General features: G+C 36.2%; 1 protein-coding gene across 7 annotated transcripts in view; it reads right to left on the bottom strand.

Moving 5' to 3' along the window:
- The window catches only part of LOC113108939 (oxysterol-binding protein-related protein 6-like), a 60,457-nt gene that overhangs the window by 24,968 nt on the left and 11,535 nt on the right, over positions 1 to 23,954 (bottom strand). Inside the window, exons 3-11 of one of the 7 annotated variants that reach the window (XM_026272367.1) lie at positions 12,487 to 12,764; positions 10,714 to 10,836; positions 9,075 to 9,128; positions 8,462 to 8,575; positions 8,068 to 8,238; positions 7,655 to 7,766; positions 7,014 to 7,117; positions 6,388 to 6,480; positions 3,592 to 3,624 (exon numbers count right to left, since the gene is read on the bottom strand). In XM_026272367.1, the coding sequence (XP_026128152.1) occupies positions 3,592 to 3,624; positions 6,388 to 6,480; positions 7,014 to 7,117; positions 7,655 to 7,766; positions 8,068 to 8,238; positions 8,462 to 8,575; positions 9,075 to 9,128; positions 10,714 to 10,836; positions 12,487 to 12,633 (951 nt within the window). In that variant the 5' untranslated portion in view covers positions 12,634 to 12,764. The remainder of the gene's footprint in view (positions 1 to 3,591; positions 3,625 to 6,387; positions 6,481 to 7,013; positions 7,118 to 7,654; positions 7,767 to 8,067; positions 8,239 to 8,461; positions 8,576 to 9,074; positions 9,129 to 10,713; positions 10,837 to 12,486; positions 12,765 to 23,954) is intronic. The other 6 variants (XM_026272368.1, XM_026272369.1, XM_026272372.1 and 3 more) reach the window with 6 other exon arrangements.

The following is a 23,954-nucleotide window of genomic DNA, read 5'->3' as shown; positions in this document are numbered from 1 at the left end:
GAATTTATCACAAATGTGATTTATTCACAGTGTGTAAACCAGTATTTACATCTCTTTGATGCAATCTATCAAAAGGTTTATATAATCGCTGCAAATAAATATTAGAGGTGCTACAGCGTGTTCATATATTTTCGATGCAGAGTGCAAATGCAAATTCAAATGGATGTGCATTTATTTGTGTTTTTAACTTCCCTCTTCCACATCCACTCCGCAGTGCACCATGCCTATTTTTGTAGCATTTTTCAAAACTGTGTTGAAAACTAGAGATGTTCCAATACCACTTTTTCCAGTACTCGGCCGATATAGATACTTTTATTTTTGGTACTTGCCGATACCGACTACCAATACCGGTATTTTCACTGTATTAGTACTTTTTTTTATGTTGGGTACAGAACCAAACAAATTTGTATAATGTTAGTTGGTTAACTTAGATATAGCTTCTTGTTATTTTCACACTTAATTGTGCCATTAAAAGTAGTTACCTTCCCTGTTCATTTTTTTGCTCTATGGTACATCAAGTTTAATTTAATAGCATTTGAGATGCTCCATTGCAGCGGCTCTGTACTGTAATAATGGTCTAATAATTCAGGGAACCACTCGTTATAAATCTTTCAGAAATATAATTAATGGTTTTTTTTTCAAGAAACGTGCTGCGATTTATATTTCAAAGCGACTCGTATAATCCAGAAATACTCATGAAGCAAGCAAAACACATTTGTATTGATGCAGAATGAGAGGTACACGTACAGTACAGCCCAGCCTGTTTTTTATTTATTTACAATTTAGTAAATAATGATGATGATCCAAATGATGATTTACTAAGTTAGCGAACATCAAATATCAAGCAACAGAAGTGTGCTCTCTCTCTCTCCCTCTCTCTCCCTACCCTTAAGTAACTTGCATTTTTTTAACTTGTTTTGACATATCCGACCAAACTACAAACTCTCCAGTGATGTCTGTGAGAAAGAGATAATAACTTGATAATAATGTGCGCCACGTATGCTCAATCCACTCAGTGTGCTTTGTTTATTAGCTCGTGCACTTCAGCTATACTGGTGTTGTCACGATCATTAGCTGGAGTGCCCATGAGCTTCAATGGAAGGCACTCCACTCAGGACTCATTCTGAACTCCATTTCCCATCCTGCCTCATTCCTGGTACTGATTGCACACGCACACCTGCTTCTGATTTCACACCTGCATCTGATTACACACCTGCAGCTAATACACACACACCCATATAAGCAGCACACTCACTCCACCACATTGCAAAGTCTTCCATTAGGTTGTTATTTGACTTAAAATAATTAAACCATTATGCCTTTATAACCTAAGCAGATGATTCCATCATGAAATTTCAATAGGGTGGATATCAAGGCTGTCTGATATAAGATTACTACCCACATTCCCCACAGAGATGCATGTCAGTGAGCTGAAGAGTGTTTCTATTAATCCTGCATGCTTCAGGTTCACATCTTATCTGAGATAACTTTACACCCAATCTGGTATTTGTCCCTACTGCATCAAACTGGGGTTTTCTAGTTTGGAATTACAAATCCTTTCTTTTCATCCAACCCCATTCAGGTGTGGGGAGAAGAAGAGATGTACTGTTTATATCTGGTGGATGGTGTGCAGTCATTTTGTGTGTTTTGCAAATCCAGCAAGAGGTACAACAATCTAAAACACTTTTCGCACCTAGGACTGTCGATGTTACAACCTCATCACCGCAGTGTTTGGTTGCCACCACGCTTGTCTACTGCCATCGTCACGTGACGTCACGCACTCTATAACAAGCATTATATGAAGTTTGATAAATGAAAGATGTTAACAAGAAACAATTCCTTCAAAGAGAGTGCGTGCAGACAAGGAATTAATGTGCTTGCATGGCGGCGGAACAGTGAACAATGTCTACACAGAACATTTGGGGTCCTACTTTAACGATCTAAATGCAATTTTTTAAACGTAACATGCAATAAACCAATCATCTTCCATTCTCTTTAAGAGCCAGTTGTGCTCGTGCCATGACGGATTTGCTATTTACACTGTGGAATTTGGCAAGCGCAAAGACAGTACGCGTCTCTGAGATGAAATGGACCTGTTTATGTGCAAGCAAATAGATTCTGATACATGCGATGGCTATCCATTATGACATGTAGGCATTTATATATATATATATATATATATATATATATATATATATATATATATATATATATACAAAAAATTTGTATGCATTGCAATCCTTTAAATTTTTTATATTTCCCTGTGTTTAAGCAGCATGTACGTGCGTTGTGGACCCGCCTATACTAACAAGCTCTTTAAATAAAAAATAAAAAAAACATTGCGCCAGACTTTAGACCAAGTTTGTGTTGGTCAATGGCGCAGTCTATTTTCAGCTAATTAAAATAGCAATGCGCCAGCAATGCACCTGAACACACCTCTTTTTTAGACCAGCACGCCCATGGTGCGCACAAATGGGTGCAAATGCATTTGCGCTGGACGATATTGATATTTATTTTAGTTTTTTGCAGGCTGCATATTCACTGTGCTAAAATAAACATGAGCTGACGAGTTAAAGTGGGTGTGTAAGATGAGTGAGACGGTGCTGAGCTGCTCCAGGACAGTTTTGAAAACCATTTCAAAGGCATGTTCTTAAATGTAACTCTCATAAAATATATTAAATGCATGCATAGTGTTAAGGCAGATTTCATCACCTTTTTGGGAACTCCATGACTCAACTGACCTTGACATTGCATGCACATTGTTTATTTCGTGCTTTGATATGAAAGAATACAGGCTACCATGTATGAAACGTCTTACTATATATATTAATTATATAGGCCTATATATATTTATATCAACACCGTTTCACCAGTGGTAGTTGGTCCATTACCACATTGGTGGTAAAAAGCTGCCACCGTCACAGCCCTAGTCTCACCAGTTAAGGGAATCCATCAAGATGCATTATTAATTAAAAGTCCTGTTTATAGGCATCTCAAAAGAAGACCTGTTTACTGGTTGATTGGGCTTCCCCTTCAAATGTTGGTGAAATTTTATAGCCTAGAACTCATTAAAGCCAATGCAATGCTAAAAGCAGGGACTTTGAGGGAAAGAATAGTTCAATCAAAAGAGAAATGCTTTTTTTCATCATTTACTCACCATCTTGTTGTTCCAAAACTGCATACCTTTTTGGGGGTTGGGCATATGCAGGTGACCTTATTTTAATATCTTTACAAATGTTTGTCATATCCAACAATGAGATGTCAAACAAGTGGACTATAAGTGAACTAATGGTTACAATTGTAACCCCAGTTTACTAAGAAACAGCCTGAATGTATGATGGTATAGAGTTTTATGGACTGCAATACAGATGTGTGTCCAAAGAGAGTCTGGATAGCCCCATATCCCTCTCATCTCCCTCACAGAACATGGGTTACAACAGTAACCTAAAGCTATTTCTGAAAAGGTCACACTGACATAATGTTTTGCAGAGAGAATGTAAAGTAGCACTGCATGCAAGGGGTTGAGAGACTACAGCATGGTGATGTCATAGTGTAACACCAAGATGACATCACAGTGAAGGTTCTGCTTACTTTAGCACAGTGAGACTGGGGAAGTGGCTGGACCTGGGGTGAACACAAGAGCCAGATACATATTTAACCAAACACACCTCAAGAGTTACTCAAACACACATCCTATTATTGTCAACAACACAGAAAACCTTCCCTGTTTATTACGGATGGCCTTTTTAGGGAATGAAAACAATAGGGTCTATCAACAGCATATGTGGATCTGTCCAGTAACACTTTTTTATTTATTTTTTTGTCACTCAGTTTAAAAACAAGCTAAAAAATCCCCAAGTAAAAAGTGATATATTTAAAATGCATTTATTTAATGCTAAGTATAGTTCCAATCTATTAACATATTTACTGACATATTCATTGAGACTTACTGATCTACAAATTATAATTAAACTGTATTTGGAGTACTACTTGTGAACAATGCTAATTTCTTTATAGAAAGCCTAAAATTAGTTTTAATGTCACTACTGATGAGGATTCTATGATATTTTAATAATATCCGTCTTTAAATGCAATAGTGCCTAAACACTCGATCAAATATCCCTCATTTAATCTTTAGTTGGACTTCAGCAATTCTTCCACACAATTAAAGTGCATTATTAGTTGTTCAAAAGTACAACATTAGTTGTTCCAATTTAGCTGACTTTAAGAATAACAAAAGAACAACTGCATTATGCCTTTACAAGTACATAAATATGTAAATGTATTTGTACTATAATTAGCATGAAATAAACACATTTCAAACACATTTTAGCATTTTATTTTTCACTAGGTTGGTTTTACAGTAATGCACTTATGATGAATGTCTATGGGGCATACATTCTTTCAAACAACATAACTTTACACATGCAGCTTTGGTATCAAATGTATTGTACCTTGCATATAAGTTTTATGTTTTCTGAGTTGTTCTGAGCTGTGGTTTTTCATTCTTAATTAATGATCCAAATAAATGACAACAAAACATTTATTAGGAAATCAAACAGAAATGCCCAGTCCCATTCGCTCACACTCTTTTTTCTCTAGCAATCCATTATAAATGAAAAAAGTCCTTTAAACCATGGTCGATGCACTGTTAAAGGTGCAGAAACAGTTTAAATGGTTTATAATGGATCCACTGAGTCAAATGTCAGGCCTTCAGAGTGTTAGACCGCAGCAGGCGGTGTCCTCTGATGCTTTGGCTGAGGTTAAGGACTGCAATAATGAGGATGTTCAGAGGGTAAGTGAACATGCATGTGTGCGTGAAGGTTAAGGAAACTGACACACACTAAACTCTATCAGCTGCAGTCCCTGCTGCATTGAGACCGTGCGTCAAATTCACTACACAATTGAGCCACTTGGTCATGCCATGCAGGCACATTTTTGTCATTTTAAACTGATGCAGATGCCTGAATTGCAATGTTGGAACTAGAGCCCTGCATTTCAGCATGGGCCTGATGGGCCTAAATTTGTAACACCCCTCGGGCCGGGCTTCAGGGCCAATTTTCACTTCATAATTCAGACACGGGCCAGGCCTCAGGCCTGTTTTAGGCTTCTCCTAATTTTTATATTTTAGACATCCATCAATTAATGATTAAAAATAAATGCCATGCTGGTGGAAACAACACGAGACCGTGCTACTGCGACTGTCAAGAGCAGCTATGTTTAGTGTCCCGCAGAAGCAGCAGAAGGGTTTTGCATTCAAATGCACAAAAGAATAAAGCTTGCTGCAAAGCCCCAGCAATAGTAATTACCATGAATGTGTTGGGGGGAAAAGCAAGGAGATAATTTTATTATTTACTAGTAAAATAGTGTTTTCTAAGTTCATGTCACAAAGATGAAGATGATAAAGCCATCTCTTCATTGGACGCGCCTTTAGACAGAAGTGCATCTTTACAGATTATGATTATAATGAAAGAGTTTTTGTTTTCGATTTGTTTTACTTCATTAAGTAATCATTTAAAGCTTTTATAGATATATTTGACATGTCTGTGAGGCATGTATTCGCTGAATGTATTTTTCTGAAGTGCTCCTGTTCAAGACGAGACGGCAGAAAGTGCATCATGTTTGTTTTCTTTATTTTATAAAAGCACAATATTTTGTTGATATTGTGAGTGCACACAAATAAAAGACCCTTTACCGTTACAAATTATGTATTACTCTTACCTTTATAAGCAAAAGTGCAAAGTGCAGTTTAGCTTCCTCTCTCCGCACAAACTTGGATATAACGCACTTTCACTATAGTGCAGATTTAATGTTTAAACACTGTTAGGTGCTTGAACTGTTTAAGTAGGTATATCTAGATTTTATTTTAGGCAAGTCATGATGGCTTGAGAAGGCAAAATTTATCAAACATAGGTTATGATCAGCTCCCTGTCTGCCGCTGGCAGCTTGGTCATTACTTTAAAAAACAAAAACTTATATTTAATGAACAAAAAATGATACAAACGTTTTTCTAAATATATATATTGTCATTGCATACAAAACTGAACTATTTATCAGCTGAAACAGTAGTTTAAGCCATTTTGGGAGAAAGGGGAAAAAAGATGGGCTCGGGCCTAAATTTGAAGCAGCTGCAGGGCTCTAGTTGGAACAATGCTATACTGTCTCAATAAAGTATGCCAGATTGTTGTAGTCAGATATGGCTTCTATAACTCAGAACCAGTATGCAAGAATAGTAATTGCCCAATTTTCTGGCCATGTTTGCACTGTTACCCGATTTGCATAATTTTGGTGAATCAGATGCTAAAACGATGCAATATGTTCAATAAATAATAAATATTTAATAGTAAATCCCTCTCAGTGTTGACTGTGGGTGTTGTGAAGATGTACCTGCTGTTGCAATTTTGCATCTTTGCTGACACTTTTAGTCCTCCATCTTCTGCTGACTCGCTTTTCTTTCTTTGTCAAATTTACACAGTTACTCTAAATTACATGGACACATAGACACAGGCAAAGCAAAGGGGTGAAAGGGTTAATAGCAGAAAACTGAAGCACTGAAGCCATTGGCAGTAACAAAAGAAGGTGTTTTAAATGTGTAATGAGATTTTATTTAATCAGAAGAGACGATGAGAATGACATCAGTGAAAATACTGAAGGTTGAATTATGCTGTTGTGTTGGAGGGGTTGAAATTAGTTTGAGGGGTTAGTACAATAGCATAATGTCTGAATTATCTAAAGCTGCTGTATATATTATAGATCTGCATTACACTCTCAAACAATTCCAAATACAGCTATGTAGAGTGATTTATTTTACTTGTACAACCCAATGAAATGGCCGGGTATTAAGCGAATGTAAACAGATGGGATAAAACATCAGATACTGTTGGTGTCAGAACCTGTAAATAGGTTTACAGTGGAGGCGCAGCCAAAGAGAAACACAATCTGTCTACAACACAATCTGTACATATACTAGAAGCTGTGTGTGTGTGTGTGTGTGTGTGTGTGTGTGGATATACCTGCATGTCGGCGAAGTTGGGAGCTGACTGCGTCCTTTGTAAGATCTCCAGACTTTGCAGCAGTTGACTCAATTCTAAAAGACTAGACTGGCAGTAGGCAAGTTCTGAAACACAAACACACATGTTGACTTCTGCAGGTTTGTGTGAGACACAAATTCAGTTTTTAAAAAATACAACAGAGGATCAACTTTACAAAAAGACCCCCCCACCCCCAAAAAATAAATAAATAATAATAATAATAATAATATCATTTTGTAAAGTAATTGCTTACACTTATTTTAGTCTACTGTTAAGATGCTTCTGATTTTTTTAATTAAACTTGAAAATAACATCAATATACTTATCCCTTTAAACTTTCATTACCACATTGCATCTGAAAATTTTAATTATTTTGTAATTGCAACTCCAGATTCTAGATCTAGACATTAGATTACATTTTATGGACATCAGCAAAATTACAGTACAACTAGTACCATGATGTCTAAATTATTTTCCAAAATATTATAACAATAATTTCTATTTTATTATGCCTATACACACACACACATATGGTTTCTTTGTGGTAAAACATGGCACTGATATCTTCTTGACAGGTTTCGTGAGCTATAAAATAAAATCTTAATTACTGAAGTGTGTGTTACCTTCTGTACACTTGTCCATCTCCTCAGACTCCTGTAACCAGGCTGCCACTTTACTCTGTCCATTACTGCAGGATGGAGGCAGCTGCCAGGGCGGACCACTGGGTTTACCCTGCTGAAGAGCACATACACACACAAACACACACGTTTCACAGATGCCTGAAACTTAAATTTGATTTGTTGATGTTATAGTCAACATGAAACTGCATTTGTGACCAATAAAGCTTCTATTGAGAACTGGAGGGAGAAAAATGGCTGTTACATGCCAGAATGGAGCTAGAAGTGAATGTGAATAAAATGTGGACAATAAAAAGCATACCAATAAACAGTGTCAAATTTGATTTCATGTTAACTTTTAATAAATGTATAATTACTACAGAAAAAACAGGAACACACAAACAGAAGACAGGAATGACCTTGTTTTGGTGTGCGCTGGAAGAGGTGTTCTGGGGTGACTCTGCGCTGGCCGACGGAGGGAAGGTGCGTAACGTGGCATCACGAGGAGAGCGAACAATCTCGTTCTGACGGAACAAACGATGGTGACGCAGCTTGCACACCCAGATGTCAAAAACATCTGGAGACTTCACCTTCAAGGAGAAAGAGATACAGACAGAGACAGAGTCAGGACACAGCCGTCTCACAGCATCAAGAATAAATGATGGAGCCATGAAAACCAGTTCCAAGGCAGATCTAATGTGACCTTTACATAACAAAAAGAAAAATAGGAATACAAATAAACCCTGAAGACATAAAAGCGTCTGAAGAAATGCTGCTTCTCTCCACAATATGCAGATCAAGCAGCTCACAGACCTTCAGATGGTAAATGTGCTCTTCTGTGTCCAGATCTATGCGGCGAGCTCTTTTCTTGATGGACATCACAGACAGACCCACATCTATACTGCCGTGAAGCTTTCCCCTCTGAATCTGAAACAAACACACACTCGTTTAATACTCGTGTTCTGCTCAAGTTCTTCCAAACCTGTGTCAGTCTTTTTTTACTGTTAAACACAAAAGAAGTTATTTTGAAGAATTTTGTGAAACAAACAATTAGTCCTCGTTGACTCATACAGCATGGAACAAAATACTATAGAAGTCAAAGGGAACCAGACCTATTCTTCACAATAACTTTTTTTGTGCTCAACAGAAAGACAAAAAATGATGATGAAATGCTCATTTTTGGGATGGACTATCCCTTTAAAGTGCATTTCAAAGTAAAAGGTTTGCACACACACATTCCCTCTGTCCTTGTTGCGTAAGTGCTCAGTGATGTTTCTGCTCCTGAGTCTGAGCTCATCTGAGTCACGCTACAGCGAGAGCACGCAGCCAATCACAGCTCACCGTCTCTCTCTGACCAACCTACACAACTCATCATTATTATTCTCCGAGCAGCACTGCAAGCACTCCACATTTAAAAGAAACTCACATCTACAGGAGATTTGGAGTACTTCAGGATCCCGTTATCCAAAACGAAAAATCGCTGTGTAGAAGACAAGAGAAAGGCATCAATATATTGACTTTAAATACAAATTGGTAAGGAATAAAGTTTGAAATATAAGTACAACATTGTTTATCAAAACCGAGAATACACATTAAGATTGTTGGTCTTGTTGGTTTAAGCTGGTCTTCTAGCCTGGCGAAGTTGGTTTAACCAGCCTGTGGTGCGTTTCCCATACAATGACGTAACTCGCTGATTAACCAACATAGTACAATGCAATGTCGTGGAAATGAACTAGTTAGTCATGACTGTTTCCCGAACCTTTTTTGTTTCCCGTCATGTTGAGTGTTGATTTCGTCAACGAAAATTATGACTAAATATCATCGTCAACGAACCTTTATCACGTGATGAATAAGAGATGCAACGTAAATGCTGGTCATGTGATGATGAGTATAATTACATGTATAATGCAATGTTGTTGACGAATAGAAACGACACTAAATGTGGTTTACAAAATAAGAACTATGCTAAAATGTCTCTTTATAATGTTATTTAGTCTCGTTTAGTCACGTTATTATTATTATTATTTTGCAGTATTTTTGTTTCCTGTGTCTCACTTCAAGGGCATCAGGTCACACTGCACAGAAGCAGGCGATGTCACTTCCTCAAGCCCCACTCGTGACATTATTGAGAACACAACAAACAAACAAAGTTAAGTCTGACACAGAGAAAGGGACCGATGTGTGTACTTCTAACATGTTTGGGTGATAAAATAAATATCGTAAATTCAAATCAGAGCATCCTCCGTGTCTGGAATGGATGTATTCTTGAGTCTATATGGTAACAATAATATAATAAAATTTCCTTGTTTGAAATGGGTTTGGCTAAAATAACATTTTGGTTTCTTTTATACTACTAGGTTCTTATACTATATTGACTGGTTTAAATAGAACTGCATTACTAAAAAGAGACTAAAACTAGACTAAATGTCATCAGTGTTTGTCGACTTAAACTATATGAAAATATTCATGGATAATTCTGACTAAAATAAGACTATAATGCTCAGAATGAATTTTAGTTGACTGAAAGAGTATGAACGTGACTAAAACTAATAAAAACTCAAATGACAGCTTCACAAAGACTAGACTAAAACTAAAATTAAAACAGGCCACCAAAAACAACACTAGTCATGTTGCTTCATTTGATGCTTGATTCATCGCAACTTCCCTCTTACGTCATACTCCAGGGTTCCCATTTGCACCCTTAAAAAAATGGTGTTTATTAGGGACGCACTAAAATATATAGATTAAAATGCATTTATATTTAGATAGAATGGAATATATAGATTGTAACGCATGTTAGATTGCTTATTATTCCCAAGAGCATAATTTTTACAAGCCTGCATGTCTTACTAACAAAAAACTATGCTTCTAAGCACAGGTCGAGAGCTGTAGTTCCAACCACACAAGCTGTTTGTGAATGTTCGTTTGAACTATGGTTTCAGGAAACACCGAATCCTTGAACTATGATTGGTAACGATGAAACTTTCAACCATAGTTGGCTAGCGATGCTTTTGGGAAACGCACCCCTAACCAGTGGAAACCAGCTGGTGGTAGTCATATCCAACCTTGTGCCAGCCCTTCAGAGGCCATTTCCTCCTCTTCAGCATAAAACCTTCATGTTTGTCTGGCCTCAGGATATGAGTGTGACCAATCCTTAGCCCCTCGATGATTTCCCAACTATCCGTCTCCTACAAAGGGAAAAACGAGATGAAAACCGTGAGAGTGTTAGTATGGGTATGAATGAGTGAATATACACAGTGAAGTGTTGTAGCAGCTACATTAGTTTGAGGAGGGGGGGGGGGGCATCACAGTAAAAAAAAAAAAAAAGCTTTAATTTTGAAATTGTTTACGTCTAATTTCACCAACTGATCAAAATGGCAAACTCATTAGAAACCTCATCAAACAGACATCAGACCAGAGCGAAACACACAAATCATGAGATAGGAGAGGACTATTCCTACAACTAGATCTACACACTTTTAGATGATAACATGAGTGCTGCTTGCCCATTGCATGCACAACACCTGCAGAATAAGTTTCATTTTCTGATTTATCCTTCATTCTGAAAAAGATCTGCACAAACTCTTATTGAAAAACTCATTTATACATATACTGTATAATCAGCATTTTATAATAAACTAATGCACTTCTGCCATCTTACTGTTGATTAGGCTTTAACATTAATTTAATCAAGTACAAAAGAACCGCGGTCCAACGGATCTCAAACCTCAAACCTCATAGTTCAAATCATATGACGGATTTTATGATGAACATAATAAGTGAGTACACCATGAATCCATTTTCCAAACCGTGTTTTTGGCTTGTCCTGAATCACTAGGGTGCACCTATAATAAGTGTTTATATTCGGACTATTATAGATTGCTTCGGGGGTACCGCGGCGGAGTAACCCAGTACCTTTGTGATTCTTCATAGACATAAACAGAGAGAAGTAGTTCCGGCTACGATGTTCTTCCGCAAGACGCAAGCAGTTCTGTTTATTAACCACTAGAGCATCAAAAGTTACCAACTGCAGCTTTAAAAGTGCACGTTCATAAACTAAAAAACTAAAACGTGGGCCAATTTAGTCTCAAGAACTACTGAGAGAGTAAACTTACATGCTAGACCAATGATTTTGTAAACTTGATTTATACACTGATTTTTATTTACACTTAGAAAAATATGCTTGAACGATACTTAACGAGTGTACTTAATAAAATGAACTTGAAGTATGAATCAGAACGAAGACAGCTGCATTAGCAAACATCGCTAGTTAGTTTCCATTAATGACAACTATCATTCTCCTCCCACTGTCACCATGGTAACAGCTGACAGAGAGGTGAGGTTCATCTGAAGTGTATTAATCAGTATTCATCTGTGTTGATCGGTCAGTGCGAGTCAACCGCTCTCACATTAGCTGTGTTATATTTTGTAGCTTTTTTATTTAATGCAAAACAAATAATTAAATATTTTATTCTTTTAGTGAAAATGCTGGATATAAGTGGAGTAAGAAAGAATAAATTGTGTATTATTCAGCTTGTTATGTGATTTCAAGATGTCTGCTAGCTCTTATTAGTCTAAGGTTACTAAGATGACATCATCATCATAAACATATCATTACATTTTAAAAATACACCTGTGAGCTTGTGTGTATATATAAGACAATGTGAACCAAACTATTTTCAGTGCCTAGATGAATTGTTAACTCCCACTTGAAATGTATTGTCTTGATTCATCTTGGAGATGGTTGGTTTGATTGTTAATCCACATGGACAAACATAATCTGAAAATCATTTCTTGAACGACTCTGAAGATGTAGCACAAACTCTGTCAGGTCTTACTTGTCGACTGTCTCTCTGAGATGAGGAGGAAGAGGATGCACTTTTGTGAGTGGGGGTGGAGCTCTTGTGTGAGGGGGTGGAGCTCTTGTGGATGGGCGTGGCTCCCTTCTCCTCCAGGCTGGTGGCTCGGCTTTGATGACGAGACATGATAGCGGCTGCTGAATACTGTCTCTTCTCTCGACTCTCTCGTCCTTTCTTATTTAGCGTCTCTTCTTGTCCCTCCAAAGCACAGCATGACCAGTGAATCCTTGTGCAGCCAAACTACTGAGCACTTTCACCTGAAACACAAACTGTGAGAATTAGAAACATGATGACGGAAGTCAGAGAGAGATCTTTAGCAGTGTGAAGATGTCTAATTTCTCATGGTTCAGTTTTCATACTGGCTCTGTGGTCACTGTTTCAGTTCACTAAAAACTTAATGTCGTAATCACTTGATACAACGATTACGAAATATGAGAGAAGTATTGAAAACATTTAATGTAACACTGTATTCAGTCTCTTTAGAGACAATTATAATATGGAATCATAAAATGCATTTAAAATAAAATACATTTAAAAAGGCTTGGTGATATCAATTACCCGTAAATTACATTTATAAAGCCAATTGTATTTTTTTTTTTTTAAATGTTATTCCTTGAATATTAAATAATGTTCATTTTCATTTCATGTTGACATTTCCAGCTATAAAAGCAGTCAAAAGCCATTTTTCTTATGTATGCTTTTTTTCCTTCCAGCGTATTGGCCTTTTCTGTCTTTCTTATTGACAAATCAAGCAGCACATCTTGTCTCCTCAAAGCCAGTTCATACGGCCACAGCAATAAAATGCATGGATTATGAATAACACTAGAGATTGGAAATTGGATGATCATTGATCAGGGAAACTGTCCAGTGAGCATCGAGCAAGGATCATTATGTATTTCGCCTTGTCAGTGTCATTAAGCATCACTCTATGGACCGTACAACAGTCCTTGAGTTACAGGCTTCACTAGGGTTGAGGATCACAAGGAATTTAATGATAGAGGTTCGGATTCCAGTTCAACTTAGTGATTTTATTAACAATAGTTTTAACAGACCTGTGCCCCAACCTACATACTAAACAAAAAAAAACTATGATATTTTAGTAGAATGTTCTTTCTCTTTTTTTCCTTTTTTTAATTAAAATTTAGTACAACAAACTTTGTTTAAAATTGTATATTTAACTGAAGAAAAAAAAAACTGTTTACACTCACTTAAATCCCATGTAACACAAATTGTGGCATACATTAATAACTCACGAGTTCCTGACAGACTTATAAGTCTTTTTGAATTTTTTATTCATTGACATTTTTAAAATGCAATATCAAGATGCAACATAATACATAAGTGTAGCATTATCACTAAAAAGCAATAATTTATGCCAGAAATAATATTTTAGCAGATATTGTAGTCCAAACTGACTTATAAATAAAATTATTAGTGTTCTTAACAGACCAAATTCCAATGACAGAATATAAGTGCAAAGCATTTTTTCTAAACATTAATATACCTATTACAGAAATAACATACTTTAAGAATATACTGAATGTAATATTCTTAAAGAATGTAATATACAAAAAAACAATGTCTCGTAGACGGTGCTATCACTGAAGTGATGGTGTTCACCAACTCCTGGGGTAGGGCACCTAGAACCTCTGTGTCCTGTCCAGGGACCAGACATGGAGTTTCCAAAGGTCTGGACGTTGGTGCCAAACGGTGGCCCATCTCTGAGTCAGTAGATCCCTCCTCAGAGGAATGGGCCAAGGAGGGGGTGTAATGAGGAGCACTAGTTCGAGGAACCAGGTCTGAGTGGGAACTCTAGGCAGCTGCAGGCCTGTCCAAGCCACAAGCCATATAGGCACTGCCGTTTAGACCAGACGAATGCTTACAGGCCCGGGAAGGAAGCACCGGGTCTCCCCACCAGCAGGAGGTGGACTTAATAGCATCACTACCGCCCACTCCACTGGGGGAATCGCCTAATACCCCTTCGCTGCACCGCATCACCGGTGGTGATGGAGGAGGAGCCCACCGGCCGGTTTCTGACAGTAAAAGGTGCCGTCCACGAGCTGGTGAGCTCGTCATGCACTTCTGGGAAGAAAGGCACCGGGGCAGGGTGCTGAGAACCAGCGCGAGCCACCTTGAGAAACCAATCATCCCGCCTTGAGGTCTTGGGATGCGGTGGAGATTTCCACTCTAGCCCTACCCTCACGGCGGCCTGGGAAAGAATAGCTATCATCTCTGGATCCGATTCAGGCATTGTCAAAAAGCAAATCTAATTAATTAAAAACATAGTAGTAGGCTATGTTTTTCTGAGACGGTAGACGCTGAAATCACAGCGAGCGTCACACACTTCAGTAACATTATTTCACGAGATCACCCTTATATTTAATCTAAAAGCGAATAGTGGGCATATTTTGGCGTGCTGTCCTGGAGGAGGGGTTTGGGCCCGAAGCATAGCCCGACCCCAAATAACTCCCCCTATCCCTAATTTGGGATAAATAGATTAGAAGTGAGGAGTTGGGGTGGAGGAGGGATGCAGAAAAACTGTTGTGGGACAGGAGGTAGGAAGACTGGAAATATATATGCTTGTGTGCTAGTTAAGATGATTAGCTAAACGAGATGCACCTGTGCCAAATTGGATGATTATCTGATCGTGCTCCTCCCGAACTTTGTTAATAAAACCTCATATGTGTAAAAAGTGAAACCTACGTCTGCGCCATTCATTTACAAAATCACGCAGAACATGCAGGATTTATATTTAAATAGACTTTTGCGGTTAGTCATAGCAAGACATTATTACTTAATTACTTACTTAAGTATTTTTAAGAAATGGTCATGAAAGTGTGCTGTCTTCAAGTATACTTCGGTGGGCTTTTATTTCATTAATATTATCTATAAGTACAGTTTTTTATATTTAAATATACACATACACTGAAGCTTACTTCCTGTTAAAATGATATTTAGTCAAGTGCTCCTGGAGGAAGTGTTTCAGTTGTTATAATTGGAGCTGGCAAACCTAAGCTTGTATGTGCTATAGCTACATGAAATGCACTGTTCAAATGTGCAAGTTTTTTGAGGAAAGTATAATGTATGTTATTTTGGACACCCTGTAAGTACGGTGTAACCATGAGTGTGATTGTGTGTCCTACTGTACATGTTACAGTCTCTACATGTGTCTTCCAGCAGCAGGATTGATTAGTCATGCAGTGTAGAGATGCTCTGACCAGCTTAATTAGACCCAAAGGAACACACACACACTCATCCTGATGATCTGGCGCTACAGTTGTGTGAGACAGTTTAAGAAAAGCAGTTTCAATAGTGGGCACAGTTACAAGTGAGATAACAGGATACATCTGTATTGGCCTTCCTAACACAAACATGCTTAGCAAGCACACTGGGGGAACACAAACACTGCATGAACACACACATCTATAATTGAAGGGCTTCCACCCCTCCTCCAGCACATTAACCGAGCCGTGGGAGCCTTGGGGATACGTGGGGAAACACGCATCGGAAGCTAGAATCGCTACATGAAGAGCTAATGTCTCTATCGGCAACTTTTTGGCCATTTTCCCTCCACAACTGCTTCATACTAGGGATGCACGATATTGGATTTTGGCCGATATTCGATATGCCGATATTTTCTAAATAATTTTGGCCGATGCCGATACCAATATCGATATATATACAAATATATACTGATATATTTACAAATATATACTGATATATTTAAACTTTAATTTTACTGAAGAGAAATCCATGTATCTCTTCTGTACTGATTCTACCATAAATTTATTATTTTACAAATGTAGACAGACATTCACATCTGAAAAACAGGTCAATTATTTCACTTGGAGAATATCGGTTTGGCTCATCGGCAGAAATATTCATATCGGCCGATACCGATAATGGTCATTTTAAGCTTTTATCGGCCGATACCGATGTTGTGCCGATATTATCGTGCATCCCTACTTCATACTCTGACAAATGAAACCTGATCTGAGCTCAACTAACATCTCAATGTTGACTGATATACTGAATTTGAAGCACAAACTTGTTAATTGATGTATTTTTCTCTTTTCTTTTAGGTCTTGTCACAGTTTACTCAAGTGAGAAGAAATTTCTCCATCAGCGACACACACACACACACAAGCAGTCAGTGTGAACGTGTGAAACACAGCTGATATAGTAGCAGCAGACTCTCTGGAGACGGTCCAGTAAGGTTGTCTGCAGTTAATGAAGCAGGTCTCAGTGTTTATTTTTACTCTTACTCACCTTCTCAGCTTTAACACTTCTATAGGGGTCGACCATTATCGGTTTGGCTGATTATCTGCAACGATATTAAGCATTTTTCTGCTGTATCAGTAATTTTATAAACCGATTTGCTGATAATTTAAAAGTAATTAAAGAAACTGTTTGTCAGAGCCCTTGTTCTCTTTACACCAGAAATATATCGGTTATCGGTCTACTTGATATGTAACAATCTGTATCGGCATCAGCCCTAAAACACATATCGGTCGGCTCCAACACCTCAAGATTGAGAGTGAAGGTGAAATAGTTATATTTACCATGATGTTGAAACCATGCGTCAATATTGATATCTATTTGCTCTCAAATACACAAAGTTTCACCAATGACATGCAGAAGAAAAAATATATATTGTGACTACAAATTAAGGATTTGTTCTAGTAAGGATGGTTAATAATGTTCAGTCAACATCGATAATTATCATGATAAATTTCTTTCAAGTTTAAAGACAGATTTTTTGCTCCTGAGTAAAAGCTGTAGAAAACCTGCCATTTAATTGTGGTTTTAAAATGCCCCATTATGGATTTTTGAAAATGACCTTTCTTACAGTGTGTAATACAGCTCTAAGTAAATGAAAACATCTTGCAAAGTTTTAAATCTGAAAGTACAACATATACATTTATTGTCTCTCAAAGAAAGAGTCTACTCTGAATCATTGAAACAAGTCATTTTTAAAACAAAACCCAAGCTGTTTCATCTTGACGTCAACATGAAACATATTTCCCGCCCACTTGTTGGTCTTTTGGCACTGTTCTTAATGAAAATGCAAATTCATTCTTCGGCATTAGGTGCAATTTTTGGAGTGGTAAAATAGCTGTTTACCTGGTAACGCTGTACATAAAACAGCGCTGCACTCATAAATGCTGCTTTATTCACAAATTTGGATTTTTGTAAAAAATAACCAACAAAATCAGGGCTTGAATTTTGGCGCAGAATTGCACATAACTCTACTGATTCCCGCAGTCTCGCAGAAAGACGCTTGCGACAGATGCATAGACTGTATAAAAACTTGGACGTATGTCCGTGATGTCACCCATTGGTTTCCGAAGAGCGTTTATAAAAAGCCAAATGTGGGCGGAGGCGGCCGTTGCCATTTTGGCAGAGCGTCACCAAGCATCACTTATGGATAAACGAAAAATAGCAAAAGGTGGGAGCTGGTTGCTGAAACCATGCCCACCTAGCTTGACAGCGGTGACGGCAGTGGCAATTCACCTGTCATTCAAGTGGCCACACCCTTAATTATGCAGAACTTTAAGGCTTAATATAATTTAAACGGATGAGTTATTAAAAAAAAAATCACTCCCCTCACAGTTGTCATGAAGGGTAAAATTAGCTATATAGACCAAAAACATTTTTTGCACCAGGCTGTAAACATGTTTTTTTCTGCTGTAAAGTTGGGCATTTTAACATGGGGAGTCTATGGGACTGACTCCCTTTTGCAGCCAGCTTCTAGCGGCCAGTAAATTAATTAAAGTTTTAGTCACTTCCGTGTTGGGTTCAAGAGAGGGAGTGGAAGGTTGCCGCTTGGACAGATGGTGGAATGTATCATTTTCCACGTGCTTTTGAGTCTTATAATTTTAAACATTCAAGTGCTTAATTCAGTTCTTGTGCTCTCTGTAATGTGAGGTCCTTTCTATGAGATGCCGCACAATCACGCACAAAAAGCGTGCGCACATAGAGATGCACACGTCTGAGAGTGCACACCTTTGCGCATAAACAGCTAAATACATATAAAAATATGTCAAAGTGCCCATCTTGATGAATATTCATGTAAACAGTTGATTTATACTAAACATTGTTGTTATACAGGCTATTAAGTTAATGTAAACAGTTGAGAAACAAAACGTGTAGCAGTTTGATCTGTGCATGAGGTCTTAAAGAAACAACAAAATACACCTGCTACTCTGTCATTGAAGTTTATTTATACATAGAATAAGAATAACCAGTTATCTTAAAGTTAAATAGATTATTCTGCTTATGTGGTATTTCTGTACCTGAATATTACTGTAAACCTATATGAAAAACTTAAAGCACAGTTCATTTTATTTGTATCTTGTTATTGTATTTTTGTGCCATTACTTGTCATCAATCTATTCTTATTTTATCACTGACTGTTCACTTGTCTTTATTAGTTAAAATAAATTCAAATCAGAGTTAGAAAGTTTTTTTTAAGTATCTTCCTCACAATATAAATATGAATCAACAACATTATAAATAGTAAAACACAAATACCCTGGGTGACGAAATATATACTGTAGGTTGGATTATTTAAGTTAACAAATGTAAAAAAAAAAAATACCCTAACTCCCCTCTCAAACTCCCCATTTTCCAAAACAAAATATAGGCCCTGAAAATAATATCAAAGTATATCTCTTTTAATCAAATCACATCCATGTCAGTTTGCTTCAGTTTATTCATTATTATAGTGCAAAACTATTATTTGAACTATTCAGATGTAAACAACTATCTCCATTTATAATGTGAAACATCAAGATTTTGGAGTAACCACACATCTGTACATACTTCGAATCCAATATAAAACAATATAAACAAAAAAGAAGCAAATATTTTACAGTTTTGTGCTATTTAGTTGCTCTGGATCTGAGTAGCATATGCTGTTCAAGCAGGTCAAAGCAGCAAACACTAGATTCAAGGCCAGAATGCTCCATTATCTCAGAGAGGACCAGCCTGTTCCACTGGAATATTCCACTGTGAATCAGAAGAGAAGTGAGCGATGGAGGCCAGCAGGAATGTTTTTATGAAGTAGATTATGCTAAACAAGGACACAATGCACATTAGCCCAGAACAGCTGATGACAAATGAAGAAGTTGCTCCAGCTCTGTCACTGTACATTAGCACAGCATAAAATACTTAGGTCCTCTTCACACAAAAACACAAAGAGGAAGAAAAAAGATGAGAACTGTAGGCAGTAGTATGGAAAGTGGAAGGAAAAAAGAGAAGTGGTCCATTTATATGTATAATTAGTAGCTCTCTGGTAGACTTATCACCACTAACGTAACCATAAACTGCAAAAACAATGACCGTTAGCAAGCAGGTTTCCTGAATATTTCCTACTGGCTAGATTTCTTACACCCTGAAATAAAAAATAAAAAAACATTTTGAATATGCATTGTTCATGTTCTGCATGTCTCTGTGTGGATGAATGGGGCAGTTTGGCAAGGTTATGTTTACTAAACACTAGTATTGTCCCGGTACCAAAATTTCAGTATTCGGTACCAGTACCAGTGAAAATCCACGGTTCTTGTTACCAATTTCGGTACCAAAAAAACCCACTAAGACATCCTAATTAAAAAATTTGACTATACTTCCATTTAATCCAAACTGTGTACATATTTAATTTAAAAGGGCTTTTAAATTTTAAAGCCAAGAATAACAACTAAGTTCGCTTAAAATGGCACGTTAACCATTAGTACATTCTCTAGCACGCATATTTTAGATTCAAAATTCATTTAAATGGCTCTGCTGTGCAAAAATAGTAAATATCATCATGTTTTTTTTTTTACCCTGATAAAAGTTATAGGAACATTAAATAGTTAATAATGAAACTTAACTATTAATTCTAATGCTCATTATATTAGCGTTGGCCGCACTTATGCTAACGATTAACTACTCTAATAACAGTGTCATTTCAATCTGTCATTCCAATTAAATATTTAATAAAATTCAAAACAAAACAGACTCACACTGTATTTGTGGCGGCATATATATGCAAATTCGTTCTCTGCCAGTAGGGTGATTCTCACGAAATCGTAGTTTCAAAGATTTCATATATGACATTTAAAAAAATGTTTGTATCAACAAATTTTCTTTTAAAGCATTAAGAGCCAGGTCTGAAGTGTCGGTGACCATAAATTGAAATAAGTTTTACTGACAATTTAACAATTTTTTGAACATATTTTCCAAAACATGTAGTTAAAAATCTCATTACCGTAACACTCTGAAAAGTCCAGTGCCATGGGGAACAATAATAGATTTTCACATTTTTTAAAATGGTTTATTAACAGTCATGCACAGTTACTTGAAACTTTGGTATAAAATATATTTTTATAATAACATTTTTATGTGTTTTTCAATTATTTCTCTCATTACCGCAACACCGTCTGCATTTTGCAACCCATTTTTATTAATTTTTTCATTAAAAACTGAAATATTTTCAAAATGATGTGGCAAACCTGAAAGAACATAATGTATCGATTCTGCACATACATTTAAAAGCAGACTACTATTTTTCAATTTCTTAAATAAATCTTAAAAGAATGCATGTTGCGGTAATGATACATATGTTACGGAAATGAGGTTCATGATTTCGGTAATGATAATAGGCATATTAAGTATGTGGTATAGTCAAACAAATAATATTTAATGTAGAAAATAAATTAGATAATATTGGCATAAATTATTTTGCAGTGCTTCACAACTAGATAACATAGGGTAAAAACACCAGGGGCCATTTTCACAAAATATTTTAAGTGAAACTAAATGTTGCTCCTAACTCCACATCTTTAGGACTCTTTGACTCTTCTTCAAGTACTTCATAAAGTGTTTTTATGTAAAAATCAGCTCTTAAATCTGTGAAAAGTTAGTGGTAGTCAAGAGGACAGCTAAATCAAGACCAAATCATACACAATCCTAAAATGGCTGTTTCCACAGCAATCCAGTTTGGATTTATTTTACCTTTGTACTAAATCTTACTGTCATATCAGCCATAATAATTCTAGTCTGTTAATTAAAAGGCTGCTTATACATATAACAATTATTTATAAGATGCAGACATGTAGAGGCTGACAATTAGCTGAACATATGCTTGTTTAATTAGTGACACTCTATTTCAAACTTTATTTGAATATTGCAACATTTTTATTTTGAAATCTTTATTTGATTATGGCAACATGATATCTCATTCTACAATATTTCTATTATAAAATAACTGACAGATACCCATCCCTTATCAGCCAATCACTGTGGGTGTAGTTAGTAATCATGCTGACATCATCCATACCAAAAAGGTCGTCCTCACACTTTTTCTTAGCTTAAGATTTCTCCCCATTCCTTAGTAAAATTCTGTCACAGCTGCTTTATGAATAAGTTTTAAGAGAAGCTGTTTAAAGGGGACCCTGTGGTTTTCCACAAAAATAAATACTTAATAGTGCAATGTTAGAAAACAAACAAGACTAATATTAGTTTTGTAATTTTAGTTTTATTATAAAAAAAATATTCACAATACATTATTACAAAATAATGTTTCTTATTTTATTTTATATTTTATGTAATAATCATATAATTATGTAATAACTATTTATTAATTGTCATTGACAGTGGGAATGTAGTCTTTGATAACTCAAGTGGATTTTCTTCTTTCTACTGAAAAAGTTGGTTCTGGTAAAGAGTACACCCAAGTGTTTACCTAAAGTTTTTCCAAAATCGCTCATTCCTAAAAAGATGATTCACAATATATTTATCTTTTTTCCTTAAAGATGTTCTCATTCAATTTGACCCTAACCATTCTATAATAATTGTTTTTTAATTAGAATTTAAAACTACTGCATTTTTTCATATTTAAATACACTGCCATTCAAAAGTTTAGCATCAATAATAAAAAATTATAAAAGTTTTTTAAAGCCTCTTCTGCTCATCAAGGCTGCATTTATTTGATCAGAACTACAGTAAAAACAGTAATATTATGATAAAGTGATGGTTATCTTTTAATATACTTTAAACCAGAATTTTATTTCTGTGGTGACAAAGCTGAATTTTCAGCATCATTACTCCAGGTTTCAGTGTCAAATGATCCTTTAGAAATTATTCCAATATGACATACAGCCAAGTATGGTGACCCATACTCAGAATTTGTGCTCTGCATTTAACCCATCCAAAGTGCACACACAGCAGTGCGCACACACACACACACACACACACAAACACACACACACACACACACACACACACACACACACACACAAAGTTCTGTTTCTCAGTATAAAAATCATTACACTTATAGAAAGTCCTCATAATGATAGATGCACCAACATTTGTGTAGGCTTCCCAACAATTTTTGATAACTACTCCTGCTGTAACCTCTAACCCACAATGTCTCTCTCCTTCCTGGGGTTTGGTGGGTTGGTATAAACGTTTTCTCTGAAATTGGTCACCTGAGCCTTTGCTTAAGCTTTTTTGTTTTGTTATTAAATAATATTTAATTTAATAACTAATTTTATACATTTAAAAATAGTCTGTATGATTAAATTCTCATTACCGAAAAAGAGGTTCTCTCTACCGCAACTGGCCTTAAATTGTTGCGGAGAGTGAAAATGGTGTTGCGGAGGATGAGGTGTCTTAGCATGTTTTGCTAACAACAGAGAAACCATGATGATTTAGCAAATTTTTTACTCAGTGTATATAATCAGGCATTAATGAAGTATATTTTCATAGAAAATTTGTAATCTAATATTTTTCTAAATGTGGAAAACTACCCGTTTCGGTGATGATAATCAATTTGTCGTGTAGACGTTCTGACAAGAGAATTTTACACTTTTAACTGGAACAATATGAAGATATCTGCCTACCTTGTTGGTATTTTGAAGGTTCTGCCTCATGTGTTGCTTAATTTAAAATCAAGATTTATATTTTAAAAAAATTTATGTGCATAAATGACCCCCAAAAAATATTGCGGAGGATGAGAACATTAGTCATGGACACTTTATATTTCCACTATTGTATCATTATTATTGTACATGAATATTCAATCTCTCATTTTTCTGTCATGTGAAAAATTATAGAAGAATATCCATTTACTTTTTTCAGAATATTTTTATTGTAATTTGTTTAAATTACAACATACTATAAGTTAAGATACAGCTGGACGCATTGCGGTAATGAGAATTTCAGCAGAAAACGCAATAAAATGCAAAAATAATTAATTCCTATGTTGAAATTACTCTTTGTGCAAGGTAGAGAACAGTATTGTCTTTATTATGGTGTTTTTATATATTACTAAATTGCATGTTTAATATCTAAAATCACTAGTGACATGGCGTTTCAACAGTTTCGTGAGAATGACCCAGTAGGAGGAGTTTGTAGAGTGCACAAGAGAGTGTTTCCCCGGTAACGGCTGTAATCAGATAAGC

Source organism: Carassius auratus, chromosome 9, assembly GCF_003368295.1.
Source record: "Carassius auratus strain Wakin chromosome 9, ASM336829v1, whole genome shotgun sequence".
NCBI lineage: Eukaryota > Metazoa > Chordata > Actinopteri > Cypriniformes > Cyprinidae > Carassius > Carassius auratus.
The sequence above is the reverse complement of the archived record's forward strand: the minus strand, read 5'-3'. Positions and strand labels throughout refer to the sequence as shown.